Source organism: Alosa pseudoharengus, unplaced genomic scaffold, assembly GCF_046254945.1.
Source record: "Alosa pseudoharengus isolate Yale_2024_CS ecotype anadromous, Long Island Sound unplaced genomic scaffold, YU_APseudo_1.1 YU_APseudo_1.1_scf_12, whole genome shotgun sequence".
Classification (NCBI taxonomy): domain Eukaryota; kingdom Metazoa; phylum Chordata; class Actinopteri; order Clupeiformes; family Clupeidae; genus Alosa; species Alosa pseudoharengus.
In genome coordinates, this window is record NW_027468587.1 from 4,724,093 (window position 1) to 4,744,163 (window position 20,071).

At 41.6% G+C, this 20,071-nt stretch overlaps 2 protein-coding genes across 2 annotated transcripts in view; both read right to left on the reverse strand.

Moving 5' to 3' along the window:
- Positions 1-3,417: 3,417 nt before the first annotated feature.
- On the reverse strand, positions 3,418-9,091 carry LOC143118576 (zinc-binding protein A33-like). Its single transcript, XM_076279607.1, has 7 exons — positions 8,438-9,091; positions 6,861-7,279; positions 6,646-6,741; positions 5,865-6,095; positions 5,395-5,417; positions 4,997-5,112; positions 3,418-3,917 (listed from the first exon to the last, which is right to left on the reverse strand). Exons 2-7 carry the CDS (start codon positions 7,269-7,271, stop codon positions 3,418-3,420), a joined length of 1,377 nt encoding a protein of 458 aa, XP_076135722.1. The 5' UTR covers positions 7,272-7,279; positions 8,438-9,091.
- A 9,993-nt stretch (positions 9,092-19,084) lies between these two features.
- The window catches only part of itga8 (integrin, alpha 8), a gene marked incomplete in the record, with an annotated part of 52,358 nt that continues 51,371 nt past the window's right edge, over positions 19,085-20,071 (reverse strand). Inside the window, 1 exon segment of the mRNA XM_076279838.1 lies at positions 19,085-20,071. This exon segment is cut by the window's right edge and continues 977 nt beyond it.

The following is a 20,071-nucleotide window of genomic DNA, read 5'->3' on the forward strand; positions in this document are numbered from 1 at the left end:
TTTGGTTTGGTCTGATATCAAAGGGCAGAGCTCTATTAAATACTGTAGCTATCCAAGCCATTTAATGGTCAAGTGTCTTAATTATATAGCACATTTAAAAACAGGAGTGTGATTTGTGATTTGATTTCTATTTGGAACTTAGGACCAATACACATACACATATATAAAATGAATAAGTATTAAAAGCAGTATTCAAAAATAACAAAAAAGTGACAAAACAAACATCTGAACACATCTTATTCCCTTATTCCTCACCGGTAAACTGGAGGGAGTGAGTGGTCACTCATTAAACTGTCTGGAGGTATGTATCCTGCAAAATGGATTAAATGGACTTTGTCGCCACCTCCTGGTAAACAATAGCTCTTCAGGAGCAACCATTCACAAAGAATTGAATAGTTTCCCAAGAAAAGTATGGCTTCAGAAAGTAAAAATCCTGCCACATATTTACTCCAACCATTCACTAAACCAGCTGATTCTTATTGGCCCAACTTCTCAGCCAGATAGATGAGCTAATTAGTGAAAACACCCATGCTAAGTGCACAGGTAGGACCAATACCAAAGTCCTTTTAGGCAAGTCCCTCCACTCGGCGGCCATATTGCAACGCTTTTTGGGCACTTATCGGGCATCTATTTTGGCAGAAATGTGAGTGTGCAAGGCTTCATGACATCAACCTTGCTCCAGCAGCGAGATCACATGATTGGCACAATGTCTTCACAACACACCACGATTGGCTGAATGTATTTACACGTCAACATTTTGCCTCGGAAGGGGTGGGATATGTGTAGACAAACTGCCATATTGGTGTTACAAACTAACCCCATGCATTTCTATGGAGGACTTTTTGAGTGCTGTGTCTCCTCATTAGAAAGTCTCCAATACATGGTAGGAGGCTACGTCAACACGGCACAGCAGCACTTTGTGATGTTTACTGAGTGTAATCTTAGGTAATGTCATGTATGAAAACTAGTATTGCCAGGCAATACTACAATGAAAGTTAGTATTGCCGTGGCAATACTGGTGATGGCGGCCATGATGGGACTTTTACTTTGTGACATCTCTGAATGGCAGAAATCACACAACCTTTGTAGTTTGTTGTTCGAACACTGCAAAGTGCTTACATGGTGGACTGAATCATGATGGTAAAGGCATCAGCTAGAACAGGGGTCTCAAACTCAAATGAGCTGGGGGCCAATTCTGCCAACGTCATCGGATTGGAGGGCCGGCTATTTCTGAAAATGCAATGTTCTTTTTTTCAAATACCACACAAAACTGCAAACAGCAAGTGCAAGTGTTTTTATCTAGTTTTAGACACCTGTGCTAGCAACCTTAGCTTATAAATAAAATAATTATAAAATAAATATTAATACAAATTATAAAACAAATGAAAAGCATAAAAACAGGTATGTGTGTGTTTCACACCAAATAAAAATAGTTTAAGCAACACCATTGGATTTTTATATCAAAATGTCAAAAGGCCATGGCTTGAAAGTGGTCAGAGATAAAGTCCTACTGTAAATGTAAAAATCTTTGAGTAAAACAAAAAGTTTATGAAGGGGGTAAATTTACCCATCTAATTTGCCACTGGATGGCAAGCACCTCAAATTATGCATCTTTCAATAAATACTGGATGAACATATTTGAGCAGGTTTACTTTACTTTTTTCATATTACCCACATAACAAATTAACAGGAAAACACCTAAGATGTATACCAACACCTAAGATGTATATGGTTTCTAAACCACAAGGCCTACAATAAAGTATTCTGGTTAAATCAGTTCCTATCGCGGGTAATCTGAGTACCCAGAAGTTTGCATCATATTATTGCAGGTGACTTTGTAGTTTAGAGCCCTATTTCTACCATGCTGTCTGTACCACGTCCATTACGGACACTATCATCACGATTACCACTGCAACCTCCAAGCTATGTTGGGCAGAGGGTCGAAATAAGCATGGTATGCCATGCTTATTATGCCGTCGTATACACGCAGATGCACCTCCATTCAATAGACGATCGATCATAATCTCCAAAAGGATATTCTCCTTCAGATTTAGAATAGGTGAATAACATAGCCTACCTAAGACTTTATCACACGTAAACGTTTTTCAACATTTGGTGTAGGCCTATTTCTGCTTAATTTCTGCTTCAATTTATGCAACACTATGGCCTGCATCGCTTCCGCGTCATTACAAATGCACGTCTTTGTGTTTCTCGCGTGTAATACTAAGTATTTCCTGAAAACTTTGCGCAGCGATTTTGGGTTTGAATGAAGCTCTGGATGTCTAGCACATAGTGGAGCAGAGTACAAATGAGATTTGTCACCGTACTTGGAACTATCGTCTATTTTAATCAGTATCGTTGTTTGTCACAATTAAAAAGTCTCAAGGGCCGGATTACATTATTATTTTGACATACGTCGCGGGCCGGAATTGGGCCGGATTTGGCCCGCGGGCCGGGTGTTTGAGACCCCTGAGCTAGAATGTCAGGTATGTCCCTCCTTGGCTAATGTATTCTAAAGATAGAGGCCGAAACATGCATCACTTATAAGAATACTATGATTTGTTGGCGGAAGTAATTACACATGAATGACCACATGTTTTTGAAGGAAAACATTTATTCTGGCAAAGAATCAACTCAAGAAATAACACAATGTAGCTTTAAACATGAAATTGAATTGTTGGTATAACAAAGGAAGTGAATAACAGCAAGTAAAGACACAAGAGAGCTACAAACTAAAAGTCCAAAACTAGTAACTAAATACAAGAACTCAGGACTATGACTATAGCAGCAGTGACAATATACTGTACAGTATACCGTGCTGCAACAGTAATTTATCACTTGACACACACCAAGCGGATTCTGGTCATATGTCGTGCTTTAAACAAGCTCCTTTATAGGAGCTTGTTTGGAGTCTGTTGGACCACCTATCTTTATTAATGCCTTATTTTATCAGAAATAATGACAATAGATCAAAACAAAACAATCACACACAAATTAGGTCATTATTAGGCCTACATATTAACGAAAACAATCAGACCCAAGGAACTGGTAAGAAATTTTGCATAGTGCGGAAATAACGTTTTAACATTATCATTTTTGTTGGGGCAAAGGACAACAGGTAAGACTTCCAACCCTCTCCCAAATGGGAAATGAGAGGAACGGTTTGAGAACCACCGTATTGGTGTATATAACGTACAACTGCAGCATTTAGTTTATGTAGTGCTATTAATGTATGTAACATACAACCACTAGATGAAGCGCATGTATATAAAATGTACAATTGCAGCATTTAGTGTATGTAGCGATATTGCTCAATAAGATCTAAGGCCATATAGCTAAGCTAACACAATGGATTTTTCTTCTGTTTAACACTGTTATCTTTTCTGTGTCTTATGGCACAGTGTCTAATTGCATTGTTTAATGACTGTTGTTCAATGGTAAAATACGTATTGTATGGTTGTCCAGGAGGTAAAAGAAGGGAAAAGCCTTTTCAGTGAATGTGTGTTCAAAAGTATGTACGTGAGTATCTTGTAGAGCATCAAAGAATGACAACTGCCCCCTGTCCAAATCCAGGTGCACTCTGAGGGTGTGGAGTTTCTGTTCAATTACATGCACAGGCCCGGGGTAATGGATCCCACATTCCCTGTACCCGACGCGCCACACTTCCTTCCATGAGAAACGATTCCAGTTGGACTCAGTGGTGACGCCCACATCCCAGTCTCTGCTATCCACGACCTCAACATCCCAGCAGTGAGACCCAGAGCTGTAGCCCTCAGAGCCCAGGACGCACTCCCAGAGACAGCAGCGTTCTGGGTTATTGGGGAGTGCCTGTGTATCATGACTTCTTCTGAAGCTGGTCAGATCCTCAGAAATGATGAGTGATGAGTGTGCAGTGTTTGGGTCCAGAATTACTGGAACTAAACAGAGAGAAATCAAAGCGATAAGGGGTTGGTGAGCAATTGGACATACGTATATAACTACATGACGACCAGCTGTGGTTTAGTTGTAGACTTTTCATTGTTTATATTATCTACCAAGGTTTAAAAGTCCAGCTTCAGAAAGTAAGGGCGTTTTCAGACCTATAGTTCGGTTATTTGGTCGGCAGCAGGCAATAAATTGGTACAATGTTGCAAACAAACTTTGGTCCGGTTCGGTTTCACACATGCATGGTTTCTAGGCGGACCAAACTGCGTGAGAATTGAGCAGACAGCTCCCTCGGGTGTTTCTTGCGGCTATTTCAAGTTATTTGGTGGTACACACTGGAGTGAGTTTTGCGAGCGATCTTGGCTCACTTGGCAAATTTTGGAGTTTTGAAAGGAGTCGTGACTGTAGCTAGAAAATAATCTGATTTACTCAGCCAACCATACATGTATGACACATTGTTTATATCTCCTCACGCATCCACATTTGTTCATGTTTCACGTTATTACGACCAATCCCGCATGCCATTTATTTAGGAAGTGAATTGGAAATGAAATGTACCTAATTTTACCAACGATCCAGTGATCTTAACTCTCATAATTCACTACTAGACCGCTGGACCTGTTTGATTCAGGTTGGCTTTCTCACCAGCAGGACCGCACCGGAGTTCGTTAGATGGTGCGGACCGAGACCACCTCTTTTTGGAGGTCTCGGACCGATCAATTTGGTGCACACCTGAGCGTGATTGTTACATTCCGACCAACACAAACGAACTGAAACAAGGGCTTAAACGTACTTGAGTTCGATTAAAACAAACTAAAGGTTGTCGGTGTGAAAACGCCCTAGAAGTCCTACCATATATTGGTTCTGCCTGTGCACTTAACACACGTGATCTCACTAATTAACTGATCTCTTTGGCTGAAGAGATGTACTAATTAAGATTCAGCTGATTTAGTGAATGGTTGGAGCAAATAAGCTTATGTGTCAGCTTTGTGAAGCTGGACTTTGACACCTCTGATTATGTAGTATACAATATGATATCTACATGAATGTGTTAGTGTGGCATGGAACTTACTGTATTGATCCATGCTCTCTCTGACTCTGAACTTCAGGTTGCCGAGGTGCTTCGGCACATCAATCAGAGCTCCCGACAGTGACACTCTCTCTGGATTCTGCGGCATGCACTGAGAACTAGAAAAAAACGGAATTAAGAATAATAACTTTTATTTATATAGCGCCTTTCTTCTCAAGGTCGCTTTACAATGTCAGACCAAGACAACACAAGAAAATATATTTTATACATACATTTTATACAATTGAATTTAATTTAATATATATATTATTTTAACATATAAATAATATATAAAATATATTTAAATATATGAGATGAGTCCATGCAAGGGCGGAATATGAGAAGTAATTGTAGGACTTGTTTTAGTGTGAGGTACAGTGGATGAAAGTCAAATGCCTTACCTTTTTATAGTAGCCTTGAAGTTCTGAAAAACAGTATAAATTGTAATTGATATTGTTGTTCAATATCATCTCGAGTGAGTCATCTCGATAAAACTATGTCAATGTATCGCAATGGATATACTGCTCAATGGGAAGTTCAAGCACAAAGCAGTCAAAGATGGCACCCCCCATGTTTGCGAGCGGAATAAGGTGAATACCGTCAGTCGCTTTGGATAAACGTGTCTGCCAAATACCATAACTATGTATCTCATTTCAGTTCAGAACTATTGAGGTAATTAAATTTCAATACTGTGTCTGTCTTGACGTCTTACTGCCGATACAAGCCATTCACCATGATGGTAATTATCTACTCTGATAAAACCTTAAAAGATAATTGAATTAATCACTAACCTTAATTACTGAATGCCATATAGATAGACATGTGTCCATTTTTACAACTGAAATTCTGCATTATTTGCATCGGTCCATACCTGCAAGAAGATTCCGTCTTCAGCAACCATCTGCTTCTCAATGGCAGTTATTTTGTCTGAAAGAATGGATATGGCCTTGCTCATCTCATCGATCTTCTCCTTCATCACCAGACTCTTCTGCTCCTCTTCATGTTTCAGGGTTCTTATTCTGGTTTCTTCTTGATCTTTTAGAAACTGGTGAAGCCCCTCAAACTCCGCCTTGATCTGCTTCTCTGACTGCTGGGCCTGGGCCTTGAATAACCCACACCAAGAAGAGCATGATACAATGTTCATCAAAACCAAACTCTAATTTGTATATGAATACAGTCTAATTTTACAGCAATTCTGTTTGTAAATGTGACTTGCTGTTGGCACAGACAGACAATATATCCAAGGTCTGAAAAACTTTTTCATACACAGTCCTGGCTCTGTGAACTGGAAACATAGTGGGGGCAGCCTGTTCCCACATAACAAAATACTGCTTTTTTTTGTTGTTTGGATGGGGGGGGGGGGGGTGGTGGTGGTGGTGGTGGTGGTCTTTGGTTCAAATGTAATGTAGGTAAAAGTGTTACCTACACCTTTAATGATGATGATAATAGTACAAATATTGTACTTTTTTTGCCCAGGTGAAATACTTGATGTAACATCTAATTGCATTTTCAGTTGTAATTTAACAGGTGCACAATAAATGTTATTTTTTTCTTCTATGCAAAGTTCTACACATTATTACACCATGTTTTACAAACGCAGTGACAGTCATGGATTAAATGGTCTGTTTTTTTTGTTGTTGTGTGAATCTCACCTTAATATGATTGGCTGTTTGATCACATGTCTTTTTAACCTCTTCATATTTTTTCAGCTTCTCTTGTAAGGGCAGTAGAACAGCCTTGAGTTGTTCCTTGAATAGAAACATTTCATACTTCAAGATTAACTGCATGTTTATCTTTTTTTTAATTATTATTTGGTTACTTGTTTAATTGCATTAATCACAGTTCTCACCATTAAACAGCAACTCACCTTATAATCTTGTGCAGCTTCATCTATGGGAAGAAACTCATGGCCTGCGTGTTTTCTGGAAGTCTGACACACAAGACAAATGGGCAGTTTATCCTCCTGGCAGAACAGTTTAAGTCTCTCCTCGTGCAGACTGCAGAGCATTCCCGCATCCCTCTGATTCTTCTCCTTCAGGAAAACCTCACACAGGTTCCTCAGAGACAAGTTTAGTACTGGACTCTCCATTGATGATCTTTTTCTACAAACTGGACACTGTTTAGCTTTCTTGCGTCTCCAGAACTGCTCCAGACAGTCTTTGCAGATGCTGTGACTGCACAAAAGAATGACGGGATCCTTGAAAATGTCATAGCAAATTGGACAAGTGAGGTCCTCTTCAGGTAGAGACCTCTTAGATGAGCGTGGGTAAGATGCCATCCTCTTATCTGAAAACATGAAGTGTACACGCTCACTAAATCACATCTAATCATCTAGGCTACATTAGCAAAGCCTATACATTTGACTTAAAATGGTTTATGCTTTGTTCATTAAAAAGATTGACTTCCGCATCATTCTTCTCCTTACGGAGACAATAACTTAGCTCGACGTTTTCAGTGTAAACAATTAAGTTCCGTTTAACAAAACTCGCCTTAGTAAATCACGCCCAATCGTCTATGGTAGCCTATGTTTTTCCAACGAATTAAAATAGATCTCCAGATTTGCAGACAAATTTGTTTAAAAAAAATGGCAGAATACCTTAAGTAAACAAACATATTTCACCAGTCAACGCTACTTCCTTCTTTGTCCAGGTTGTCTTTCACCCCATCAACTCCAGACACTTCTGATTGGTCTAAACTGCTTTTAAGTCACTCCCCTACTCATGCAGGAAGAGTGCCCTAGGGGTGTGAATACCAATAATTGAAAATATATAGGCTGTAAAAAACAGAGACGGTAAAGTCCGGCTTCAGAAGTCCTACCACATTTTTTCCCAATCATTCACTTAATCATAGTAATCTAATTCTAATTAGCACAACTCTTCAGGTTACCTAGTGAAATCAGCAGTCTTCAGTGACAGCCGAAATGCGGTTAGGTGCCGGAAGTAAGACTGCCATTCCCATTGAACGTTTTGGAAAAATCCGCATCTAAAGAGTTTTACAGCATGTCTTAGGCTAACCAGCTACGGCATAACTCAAGCATACAACATATCATTTCGAGTGAAAAAACGAAGAGAAAATCCAAAAAAAGTAAAAGGTACAAGACTTGAACAAGTTATTCAAGTTAACGGTCACATGCATTGTAGGCTACAAGTTGATCTGTATAATGAAATTAGGGGGGAGCGTACCTATGTTCCACGGGTCCCATGTTCCCCGCTTTGTATGGGACCGGGGAACATGGGACCCTTTTTTAAAATCCTAACCATAACCCTAATCCTAACCCCGAGCGGGGAACATAGGGATGACCCCAAATGAGGGATATAACCACTCTTTATTGCGCAGAGTAAAGAAAAGACAACATGGCAGAAAGTCAAGTTCACATGTTACAACTACGGTATGTGGACATTCTGGCTGACAATATAATGGCATCTTAATGTTTTTATTTCTTACTCTGTAATCAGAGGCTGCTTCTTCTGTCGGGCAGCACTTGTGCCGTCTGTGCTTCATTGATGTCCAGCACACCAGGCACATTGGCTCCCTGTCCTCCAAGCAGAAGAGTTTGATTCTCTCGCTGTGGGCGATGCACAGCTCCTCAGATGCCAGCGAAGCTTCAGAGGCCCTCTCCTGGACAAAGCTGACACAGGTTCTTTAAAGCCAGGTTGGACGAGGGAGGATTCATCAGGCTCCTTCCCCTGCAAATGGGACACTGTTTGGACGGCTTGATGGTTCAGAAGGTGTCAATGCAGGCTTTTCAGATGGTGTGGCTGCAGGACAGGATCACAGGGTCCATAAAGATGTCGCAGCACACGGGACAGGTGAGGTCCTCCTCAGATAAAGAACGCTTGTATGCCATATCGAACTTTCTATCTCTCACTCCCCCCCCCCCACCCCCAGTTTAAAGGGCTCCTCTGTAGCCTTTAAACTTTTACTTTCTCTTTCTCTGAGGTCACTATCCTTTTCTCAAGAGTAGATCCTGAGGGTACTCTTGAGTTTTGTCTCTTAAAATGCTTCTCTGCGTCTCCAGCCTGAGAGAAAGATGATGTTTTGAACAAAGACCAGGAGGAAGATACGACACAAACATAAGTGTGTTCCTCCTCTCAGAGGACCAGGGGGAGGGGCTTCACATGGGTAAATTCTTTCATGACTAATGCCTACAGAATGTCCACCATCTCTTGCCCATAACACTTTTGCTTTGGTTTGGTCTGATATCAAAGGGCAGAGCTCTATTAAATAGCTATCCAAGCCTTTTAATAGTCAAGTGACTTGTATTTATATAGCACATTTAAAAACAAGGAGTTGACCAGATGTGATTTCTATTTGGAACTGATGACCAATACACATATATAAAATGAATAAGTATTAAAAGCAGTATTAAAAAATAACAAAAAAAAGTGACAAAACAAACATCTGAACACATCTTATTCCCTTATTCCTCACCAGTAAACTGGAGGGAATGAGTGGTCACTCATTAAAGTGTCTGGAGGTATGCGTCCTGCAAAATGGATTAAATGGACTTTGTCTCCACCCCCTGGTAAACAATAGATCTTCAGGAGCAACCATTCACAAAGAATTGTATAGTTTCCCAAGAAAAGTATAGTGTAAAAGTCTGGCTTCAGAAAGTAAAAATCCTGCCACATATTTACTCCAACCATTCACTAAACCAGCTGATTCTTATTGGCCCAACTTCTCAGCCAGATAGATGAGCTAATTAGTGAAAACACCCATGCTAAGTGCACAGGTAGAACCAATACCAAAGTTCTTTCAGGCAAGTCCCGCCACTCGGCGGCCATATTGCAACACTTTTTGGGCACTTAGCGGGCATCTATTTTGGCAGAAATGTGAGTGCGCAAGGCTTCACAACATCAACCCTGCTCCAGCAGCAAGATCACATGATTGGCACGTCTTCACAACACACCACATGATTGGCTCAATGTATTCACATGTCAACGTTTTGCTGCGGAAGGGGTGGGATATGTGTAGACAACTGCCATATTGGTGAGTGCTGTGTCTCCTCATTAGAAAGTCTCTGCCAATACATTTTAGGAGGCTACATCTACACGGCACAGCAGCAGTTTGTGATGTTTACCAGAGACTTTCTAATGTGGAGACACAGCACTCAGAAAATATTCCATAGAAATGCATGGGGCTAGTTTGTCACGCCAATATGGCCGTTGTCTACACATATCCCACCCCTTCCTCGGCAAAACGTCGACATGTGCAGGAGGGGAGTGGAGCAGTGACTGTGTGTGTGTGTGTGTGTGTGTAGGCAGTGTTCTGTAAGTATGTAGAGGATGTGTGTTGGAGAAGATCCTGAAGACAATGTGCTGTGTATGTAGGGGAGGCTTACTGTAGCAAGCAGTGTGCTGTATGTATGTGAGGTGATGACAGTGATTATGTAAGTGTGTGTGTTTTTTGTGTGTGTGGGCAGAAAGGCTAGACAATCAAGGACATGGGTAGATAGATAGAGGAGAAATCAAAAATAATAAATAAAGTTCTATGGAGATGTGCAAAAGTTGGAGAAAGTCAGATGTGTGCGTGTGTGTTTTGACGTGTGATGAAATAAGCAAATAAATAAAAGGTCTGTAGCATAGGGAGAGGGATGTAAAAGTGCTAAAAGTCATGTAGGTGTGTGTGTGTGTGTGTGTGTGGGGGGGGGGGGGGGGATTCATGAGTGCTGAGGAGTGAATGAGTGCAAAGTCAGTATAGTGCGAGTTCAGAGTTCGGATGGCCTGGGGATAAAAACTTCTCCTGAGTCTCTCAGTGGCTTTGTGACTACATAGGCGTCTTCTTGATTTCAGCGGTAGGAATAATCCATTGTTAGGATGAGTCCTTCAGAATCTTTTGGGCTCTTAGGAGTACTCTTCCGGAATAGATATCTTGTGGATCAGGGAGTTGAGTTCTTATAGTACGTTCAGCTGAGCGCACTACTCTCTGCAGAGTACTACAATCTCCAACTGTGGAGTTCCCATACCAGGTGATGATGCTACCAGTTAGAACACTCTCAACCGCTGAAGTGTAGAAGGCCTTCATGATGGCCTTCATGATGGACGTGCATACCATACAACAACTGATGACAATTGATTTATTTGATGTTATAGTTTAGACACAAAAAATGACCGCAGTGTAGATTAAGCTATCGCTCATGAATAGAGGCAGTCTTGTGTCTCCACGTTTCACGATTGGCCAACTTCTTCCCAACACAGATCTGAGCTGAAAGCCTAGTTTGACAAATATATCACATAACTGCTATCGTAGTATCACTTAACATATACCCCCGAGTCAAGACTTTGTGAAGCCTCGATATGTCTACATAGCCTAGATATGTCTAACGTGCTTCGTAGTATACCCCATGGCTCTGTGAACTGGAAACATAGTGGGGGCAGCCTGTTCCCACATAACAAAACACTGCTTTTTTGTTTTTTGTTTGGGGGGGGGGGGGGGGGGGGGTGGTCTTTGGTTCAAATGTAATGCAAGTTGTTTGGTCAAAAGTGTTACCTACACCTTTAATGACAATAATAGTAAAAATATTGTATTTTTTTGTTGCCCAGGTGAAATACTTGATGTAACATTCATTGTATTTTTAGTTGTAATTTAACAATAAAAGTTTTTTTTTCTATGTAAAGTTCTACACATTATTACACCATGTTTTACAAAAGCCAGTGCCAGTCATGGATTAAATGGTCTGTTTTTTTAGTTGTTGTACTGCTGAATCTCACCTTAATATGATTGGCTGTTTGATCACATGTCTTTTTAACCTCTTCATATTTTTTCAGCTTCTCTTGTAAGGGCAGCAGACCAGCCTTGAGTTGTTTCTTGAATAGAAACATTTCATACTTTAAGATTAACTGCATTTATATTTTTTTATTATTATTTGGTTACTTTCAGTAGACACTTATTATGCCATTCATGCTTATTATACAATTTTCACCGTTAAACAACAGCAACTCCCCTTATAATCTTGTGCAGCTTCATCTATGGGAAGAAACTTATGGCCCGAGTGTTTCCTGGAAGTCTGACACACAAGACATACGGGCAGTTTATCCTTCTGGCAGAACAGTTTAAGTCTCTCCTCGTGCAGACTGCAGAGCATTTCCACATATTTTTTTCCAATCATTCACTTAATCATATCTAATTCTAATTAGCACAACTCTTCAGACAGGTTACCTAATTAGTGAAATCACCAGTCTTAAGTGAAATGATGACCAACACATGGGGCTGTATTTTGGGTCACCAGCGCATGGCGTAATATTCGTTATTCACCCGCGGAAAGTTGAATTCGGTATTTTGCACGTTTATTTTTTAAGCATTGCGCCCAGGGGTGTGGCAATTAACAACCTAGGGAGGGACCTGGCGCATTGTCTAAAAATCGCTATCATACACCACCTAAACCTGGTCAGAAGTAAATGACGAGTTGTTCATATGCTATTTTAAGAGCGCATGTCAACAGTCATATTGGCAGGTGCACGCACCATCCTTCTATCATTCATGAACGCACACCAGCGCACCTCCATGCAAAGCATTACAAATTGCACGATTACAATGGTAAACATAATTAGAATAAAGATATTACGAAATACTGTACAACTCATGATGAGTAGTTATTCACCATCATTTGCAAATTGGTAATGACGGTTAAAAGTGATTAGGGGAGAGGCGAGAGACACATATGGAGCACAGCTGAAGACGCACTGTCACGAGATATAAAGCAACTCCTCTGCAGGATAAATGTTGTTTTATTCAGTCATTTGAGCAACATTAGGGTAAGTGTTGCTTTTTCCAGCCTATGTTTTCGATGGTAACCCATTGTCAGTCAATAGTGAAAGTAACTGCATATAACTGTCTTGTCGTTGACTGACTCCTTAGTGAAGTTAGTTTCACTTTGCCAATGAGTTCAAATAATAGACGAGTGCAAATGCGTGAAGGCTATGCTAGGTTTTAGTAAAGCATGGTTTAAGAATGACTATTCCATACGGTCTCGCAAGCAGCCTCCTTCAAATGCGCCGTTGAATGCCAAAATACCGATGCATGTATTTGACATATCGCGCGTTGCGCCGTTAAAGGGAATGACAGATGTCATTCTCATTGGTTTAAAATGATGTTACGCCCCAAACACACCCATATGACTGATTAAAAGACCTAGGAACACCTTGTTACGCCATGCGCTCCACTTTTGAGAACGAAACCCCTCCCAATGTGAACTGGACATCCTACTAAATTTGAATAGACTTTTGACGAGTGACCATGCACTTTAGAATGTCATGATAGGGCCCATAGGCTGCAGATCATTTGTCTTTTTGTCCATCGTCCCTCCCTCCATCCCTCCCTCCTGTCCTAACCCCCCCCCCTCCTAATAGACCTCTGAAGTTCGCCTCCAAAAAAGAACCAAAACGGCCATCTTTGCCTATAGAAGGAGATCCGGTTGTTAATTGAAGCTAACTACCTATGGCAAGTTGCATTGCAAGTGAAAGTTGATAGACATGGGAGGGAACTTTTCACCTGGACAGCTTGGACCAATGATCGCACAATTTCCGACTGAAAACGCAATTTGGTTGCAAATTAAGACTTGATGTAGCCGCCTGCAGCCGTTTTAAGATGACTGCATAACGAGATTATGGGCCCTATCATGACATTCTAAAGTGCATCGTCACTCGTCAAAAGTCTATTCAAATTTAGTAGGATGTCCAGTTCACATTGGGAGGGTTTTCGTCCTCAAAAGTGGAGCGCATGGCGTAACAAGGTGTTCCTAGGTCTTTTAATCAGTCATATGGGTGTGTTTGGGGCGTAACATCATTTTAAACCAATGAGAATGACATCTGTCATTCCCTTTAACGGCGCAACGCGCGATATGTCAGATAAATGCATCGGTATTTTGGCATTCAACGGCGCATTTGAAGGAGGCTGCTTGCGAGACCGTATGGAATAGTCATTCTTAAACCATGCTTTACTAAAACTTAGCATAGCCTTCACGCATTTGCACTCGTCTATTATTTGAACTCATTGGCAAAGTGAAACTAACTTCACCAAGGAAGTCAGTCAACGACAAGACAGTTATATGCAGTTACTTTCAAGACAGTTATATGCAGTTACTTTCACTATTGACTGACAATGGGTTACCATCGAAAACATAGGCTGGAAAAAGCAACACTTACCCTAATGTTGCTCAAATGACTGAATAAAACAACATTTATCCTGCAGAGGAGTTGCTTATATCTCGTGACAGTGCGTCTTCAGCTGTGCTCCATACGTGTCTCTCGCCTCTCCCCTAATCACTTTTAACCGTCATTACCAATTTGCAAATGATGGTGAATAACTACTCATCATGAGATGTACAGTATTTCGTAATATCTTTATTCTAATTATGTTTAACATTGTAATCGTGCAATTTGTAATGCTTTGCATGGACGTGCGCTGGTGTGCGTTCATGAATGATAGAAGGATGGTGCGTGCACCTGCCAATATGACTGTTGACATGCGCTCTTAAAATAGCATATGAACAACTCGCCATTGACTTCTGACCAGGTTTAGGTGGTGTATGATAGCGATTTTTAGAGAACGCGCCAGGGCCCGCCCTAGGTTGTTAATTGCCACACCGCTGGGCGCAATGCTTAAAAAATAAAGGTGCAAAATACCGAATTCAACTTCGCGCGACTGAAAAACGAACTGTACGCCATGCGCTGGTGCCCCAAAATATAGCCCTATGATACTGACGTGTCGCCAGGACACCGACCGTATGGACCACAGAGCGGTAGCACAAAACCAATACGTCTTACAAGGCGAAAACGCAGAAAGGCTAGATTCAGCGCTAGCTATCAAGGTAATCTCTCTGATCTAGAAAATATGATTAGACAAATTAGGAAAGAAACTGACCAGGAATTGAATCTATGTTAAACCAATTACTTTGCAACCTACTCTTGAATTAAGATCACCTGAAAGCGTGGAAGTGAATGAATGTGTTGAAGCAGATGTTGAACAATGTGCAGGACTATTAAACCAGATCACCCTGACCTCAGAAATACTTGATGATTATTGAATGTGAATAAAAGAATGGATGATGAACCATAACTGCAAACAATGACCTCATAATAAATAATAAAGTGCGATGAATGAAATGTATCATTACAAGTATTTTAGTAGCCTGACTTTGTAAAGTCTAGAGGAGTTATGTATGTAAAAGAATTGTATGTCTCAAAACTGTGAAATGAGTAAAGTGCCTTAAACTGTTCAAATGAATGTATTCAGATTGCATTGTGTGAAGAGTTAATGCCATAAATGTTTGTAACCTGTAAGAATGTAACCGATCTCTCTTGATGACTGTAAAAGTGTATGTTGCTAAATGTAATGTGTCACATGGTTATAATTGCCATTGAATGTAAACTGTTTGTGTAACCTCTGGAAACTATCTGTAAACCTGAATGTAATGTATCATCTCCAAAATGTAACCCGGAGAAGGATGTGAATGCGTGACATCTTAAATTGTTGGTTAAGATCAGTGACTTCTAGAATGTATTAGCTATTGTGAGAATATTCCCAGCTATATTCCCAAGCTGCCGTGAGAATATTCCCAGCTATGTTCCCAGCTAACGTGAGAATATTCCCAGCCCTCGTGGGAACCTTCTAGAAGGTTCTAAACTGTCGTGGGAAAGATTGATTTGCCTTAGGAATGTGTGGGGGAGGACAAGTCTACCTAGTATAAATAAGGGTCGAACTAAATGATCGGGGCTGCTTCTTCTTTTTTCCTTCCTTCAACTCGCTGGGTTTTTGCTTTATGATGTCGCGTGTGGTTGTTAGAATTAGTCCTCCGAAATTCGTTGAGAAGCAAAGTGTTGGACGTCGTGCCAGGCTGAGTCGCGGACCGAAACTCCGTGGAACCTGTTGCAGATATCAGACCTGCTACTCCGACAGAGAGTGACTGCAGAAGACAATCAGCTGACTTTTTCCCTTTTTTGAGGACTTACTTTTTTTCCGTATATTCTCTTTTTCTCCATTTGTGGATTTACTATTTTTATTGTAATCTCTTCTCCATTTGTGGATTTACTATTTTCCTATTTTGTGGATTTACTCTTTTTATATTTTCTACGACATTGTAACCTGCAAGTGGATATTACGCCGCATTTTGTTATCATCTCCAAAGTGCTGAAAAGTAAAGAACTTATTTAACCTTGGCATCTAATTCTTCAAGCAGTATTTTTGTCTTTTCTTGGTCTTTCTACGAATTCCAGCAGGAGGGTAAGATAACTTGTCTCTTCTGTGGTTATTCATCTGTCTTTTCTAAGACTTGGGTCAGCGTGACTTTATACTGAAGGACGGTAAGAAGGTCTCCACTCTTATAAAACCTGAGCAAGAAGTAGCCTATAACCTGTGTCTCTAGATAAACTCTAGGGTCAAACATCTTCGCACGTTAGCCAACTGTTCGAGACCTAGGCGTAGTCGCTCCTTATTTCATAAACATCTCAATAAATCCACCACGGAAGCCTGATCAACTTCCAAGGGGGATATTTAAAAATAGGAGCTTTAGGTTATCTGCGCCGCAGAGGGAAGTCGTGCGACTGCACTCGACAGTAGGTCCCTGCTATCTACAATTACCTCCAGGGAGGTATCGTAGGTTTTAACTGCTTAGGCCTGGGGTTACGTCTGAGAAACGGCTGACGTTGACTAGGTTCTGGGGGTTACCTGCAGGGGGCAACACAATACGAATCCCCCCTGGATTTTTACACCTACCAAGCCACTTGCTGACAAATGCAAAACTGCTGAAGTTCCAGTAGATGGCACCATTTAGATAGTCTTTCAGCACCTGTTTGGAACTTGTAACAGACTGACAATTCGACCATTTAAACATAATATGGTAGTGTTAAGATCTATAATGACAAAAACAAACATGAATATGCCAACGCTCACTTTTAAAATACTTTTCACATGAAGTCTTGAGCAAGACTTGACTCACACTGTGTGACGACGTCATGCCATGGCCGTTTCCCCTCACAGGGGGAGGAAGCTGGCAGAAGGAGAGGTGGCAGTCTCCCCTCACAGGGGGAGGAAGTTGGAAGCCCTCATACTGTACATGGCTCCCCATTCATGTGGCACCTTTGTGGACACCACCTGTCTGCAGCTCACCCGGCACAATGAGTGAGCTGTCTAGTGCTATCTAGCTGTCCACTGTGAGTGACCTGTATCTGTCCCATGACGGCTCGTGGCATTATTCAGTTTGAGTGCACTCTACACGCTCTCTCTCACCTGTATCTGTCCCATGACGGCTCGTGGCACTATTCAGTTTGAGTGCACTCTACACGCTCTCTCTTGTCTGAGAGCGTGTAGAGTGCACTCAGGGGGTAGAGGAGTCCTTGAGCAAGACACGTAATCCCAAGTGCTCCCTATGTGCAGGTTGGCACCTTGCACGGCAGCCTCCGCCATCGGCGAGTGAGTGTGTGTGTGTGACTGAGTGAATGAGGCATGAAACTGCAAAGCACTTTGAGTGCTCGGAGGAGTGGATGGTGAACCGCTGATGTGTCATGTGCAGCAGCACACTCCGCCTGCCATTCACGTCCCGCTTCCTGAAAAATGTCCTGCGGCATCTTCGGCCTTCGACCACAGTGTCCAGCTCTCACTAGTGTGCCCATCACACCCCCAGATGATATTGGTAATGTTACTCATGAGACTAAGCTTAAATCTATTGTTGTCAGCATACGCATTTAGTAGCACTCTTACCGGACTCATTGGGGCTACTAGTTAGCGCTTCGGACTTGTAATCGGAGGGTTGCCGGTTCGAACCCCGACCAGCTGAAGTGCCCTTGAGCAAGGCACCTAACCCCTCATTGCTCCCCGAGCGCCGCTTTAGCAGGCAGCTCACTGCGTCGGGATTAGTGTGTGCTTCACCTCACTGTGTGTTTCACTAATTCATGGATTCACGGAATAAGTACTGGCATACTTATTGATCAGGTAAACACTACAGCCACCTAGTGGTTGGGGTGACATCCACTTATCACTGCAAGAATGCTGCACTGCTGCTTGCTCTGGCATTGGTTAACCTTGTGAGTGACCTGACAGCCCAACAGAGAACCCTGCTCATACTGTATGCACTTAAATGTGGGCGATTCAAAGGTCGTCTTGCATCCAAACTCTTTCTACCAACCCAAAGTGCTAAGCTCAGTCCTTAAGAGTAGTCATTGAGCTGCCCGCCTTTTGCCCTGGCGTTCAGCAGGCATAGATGTGGTCACACCAACTCGGCCCAGTGAGAGCACCGCGTGCCTACACTGAACAAACATGCACCCTGCACAATACAGAACAGCTGTTTGTTAATTTGCTACGGGGTCAGGGCAAGAGACTCCCACTGGTTGGTTGAGGCCATTGCTCTGGCATATAAAGCCCTGGGTATAGTCCGGCGCAGTCCACCTTACTGTGATCACAGAATTCATAGTTTACCCATCTCTTATTTTAGCACTGCACCCCTGCAAATGACTGTTATCAAATTTATGAACACTTTCCCTAAACCTTTTGGAGAGCTACTCAGAAACAGGAGCTAGTGGTAACTGGCAAGCTACCTGTTGGAGATCGCTGACCAAGAATGAAGTCTGTCTTTAAAGGGCCTACAGTATGGCTAGAGTTTGAGATGTTTGTTGTTCAGATGTACACTTTTCTCTTACTCTCCTACACACACTCTAACGCTCCTACACAGCTAGGTGCGTTGCAGTGCTGGAGACGCATCCCATTCACTTTACATGGGCTCACGTCATCCGTTGCCCAACTGAATTGTGGGTCCGTTGCGTCACGTTTCACCCGTCGTTCGCATTGAGAAGTTCAGCTGCTGCTGCACCGACAGACGGCACCGGCCAATCAAGCCAATTGACGGACGGCACCAACCAATCAAATTATGGTTATAGTCCATGGTCAAATGGTCAAGTCATTTGCATAGCTACCGTCGGGAACACCCACTGGCATGCGTTGACGGAACGCAACTGTGTGTAGGAGCTGTTACAGCACCTTTGCATGTCCTTTCACGTGAACTGGACACTGTGAACTGGACCAAATATCGTCTAGGCTTTGGGTGGGTGTGTACATTTCAGGTAGAGACAGTTCCCTCACAGATAATTAGCCGAATAACCGTTTGCAATTTCAAATTACTTTATTTTGATAGACATTCTGTCCAGCAATGCCAGCAAACTCAAAAGAAACGTGTTACAATACAATAAACAGGCAAAATATCGGACAAAAAGTGTGTGAGAATAGACAATTAGAAATAGAATTGGGATTTAAAATCTTAAAATGGCCAAAAGTACAGAAGGGAGATAATTCAAAGCGGGTGTTTTCCTTTTAATCATTTTAAGATGAAATAAATATCCCCTCTGAAGTCCAGCTTGAGACAGTCATGTGTGTTTTCACAGACCACTCCCTTTTTATCAGTATCTATCTACAGAAGACGAGCCAGGAACCAAGCCGAACTCACTCTCATTGAACCAACACACACTCATGCTCATAGACATACATACATCCATACTCACTCACATACGTATGCACACACAAGTCTATATTCTTATTTATTCACTTCAAGCACAAATAAAATATCCCAGTGTTAAAGGCCCCTTCATCCATCCATCCATCCAAGTTATCACAATATTGCACTTATCGATAATATATATTGAAATTTATAGTAATTTCTGCTCAGCTACAAACAGCTGGAATAGTTCATTTACCTACACAACCTCTGGATCATGGCCAATGAATGATCAACATTTAAATATTAAAAGCAATCTTCTCACTGTGAAAAAAGGGAATATTTTGCAAACACGTCGGTTATAATACACAACCCTATGTGGAGTTATTAAGGCAAATAGATGTTAAATGATTCTGATTGGATTAAAAAGGGAGGCATGCAACACATTCATTCTGACGTCAAGTCAGACAGACACATAAAACCAAGCAATTTGCTTCCTGAGTGTTCCGTACACGTGTGTTGAAATGTATCTGTGTGTCTATGTGTGTGTGTGTGTGTCTATGTGTGTGTATGTGTGTGTGTGTGTGTGTGTGCGTGTGTGTGTGTGCGTGTGTCTGTGTATGACTGTTTGAGTGTGGAGTGGACGGTGGCCATCAAGG

Coding starts and splice junctions, on each gene's coding strand:
- LOC143118576 (XM_076279607.1), bottom strand. CDS start 7,271: ATGGCATCTTACCCACGCTCATCTAAGAGGTCTCTACCTGAAGAGGAC. Junction 6,742..6,860: donor AAGCTGCACAAGATTATAAG/GTGAGTTGCTGT, acceptor TTTCTATTCAAG/GAACAACTCAAGGCTGTTCT. Junction 5,418..5,864: donor AAGACGGAATCTTCTTGCAG/GTATGGACCGAT, acceptor ACTGTTTTTCAG/AACTTCAAGGCTACTATAAA.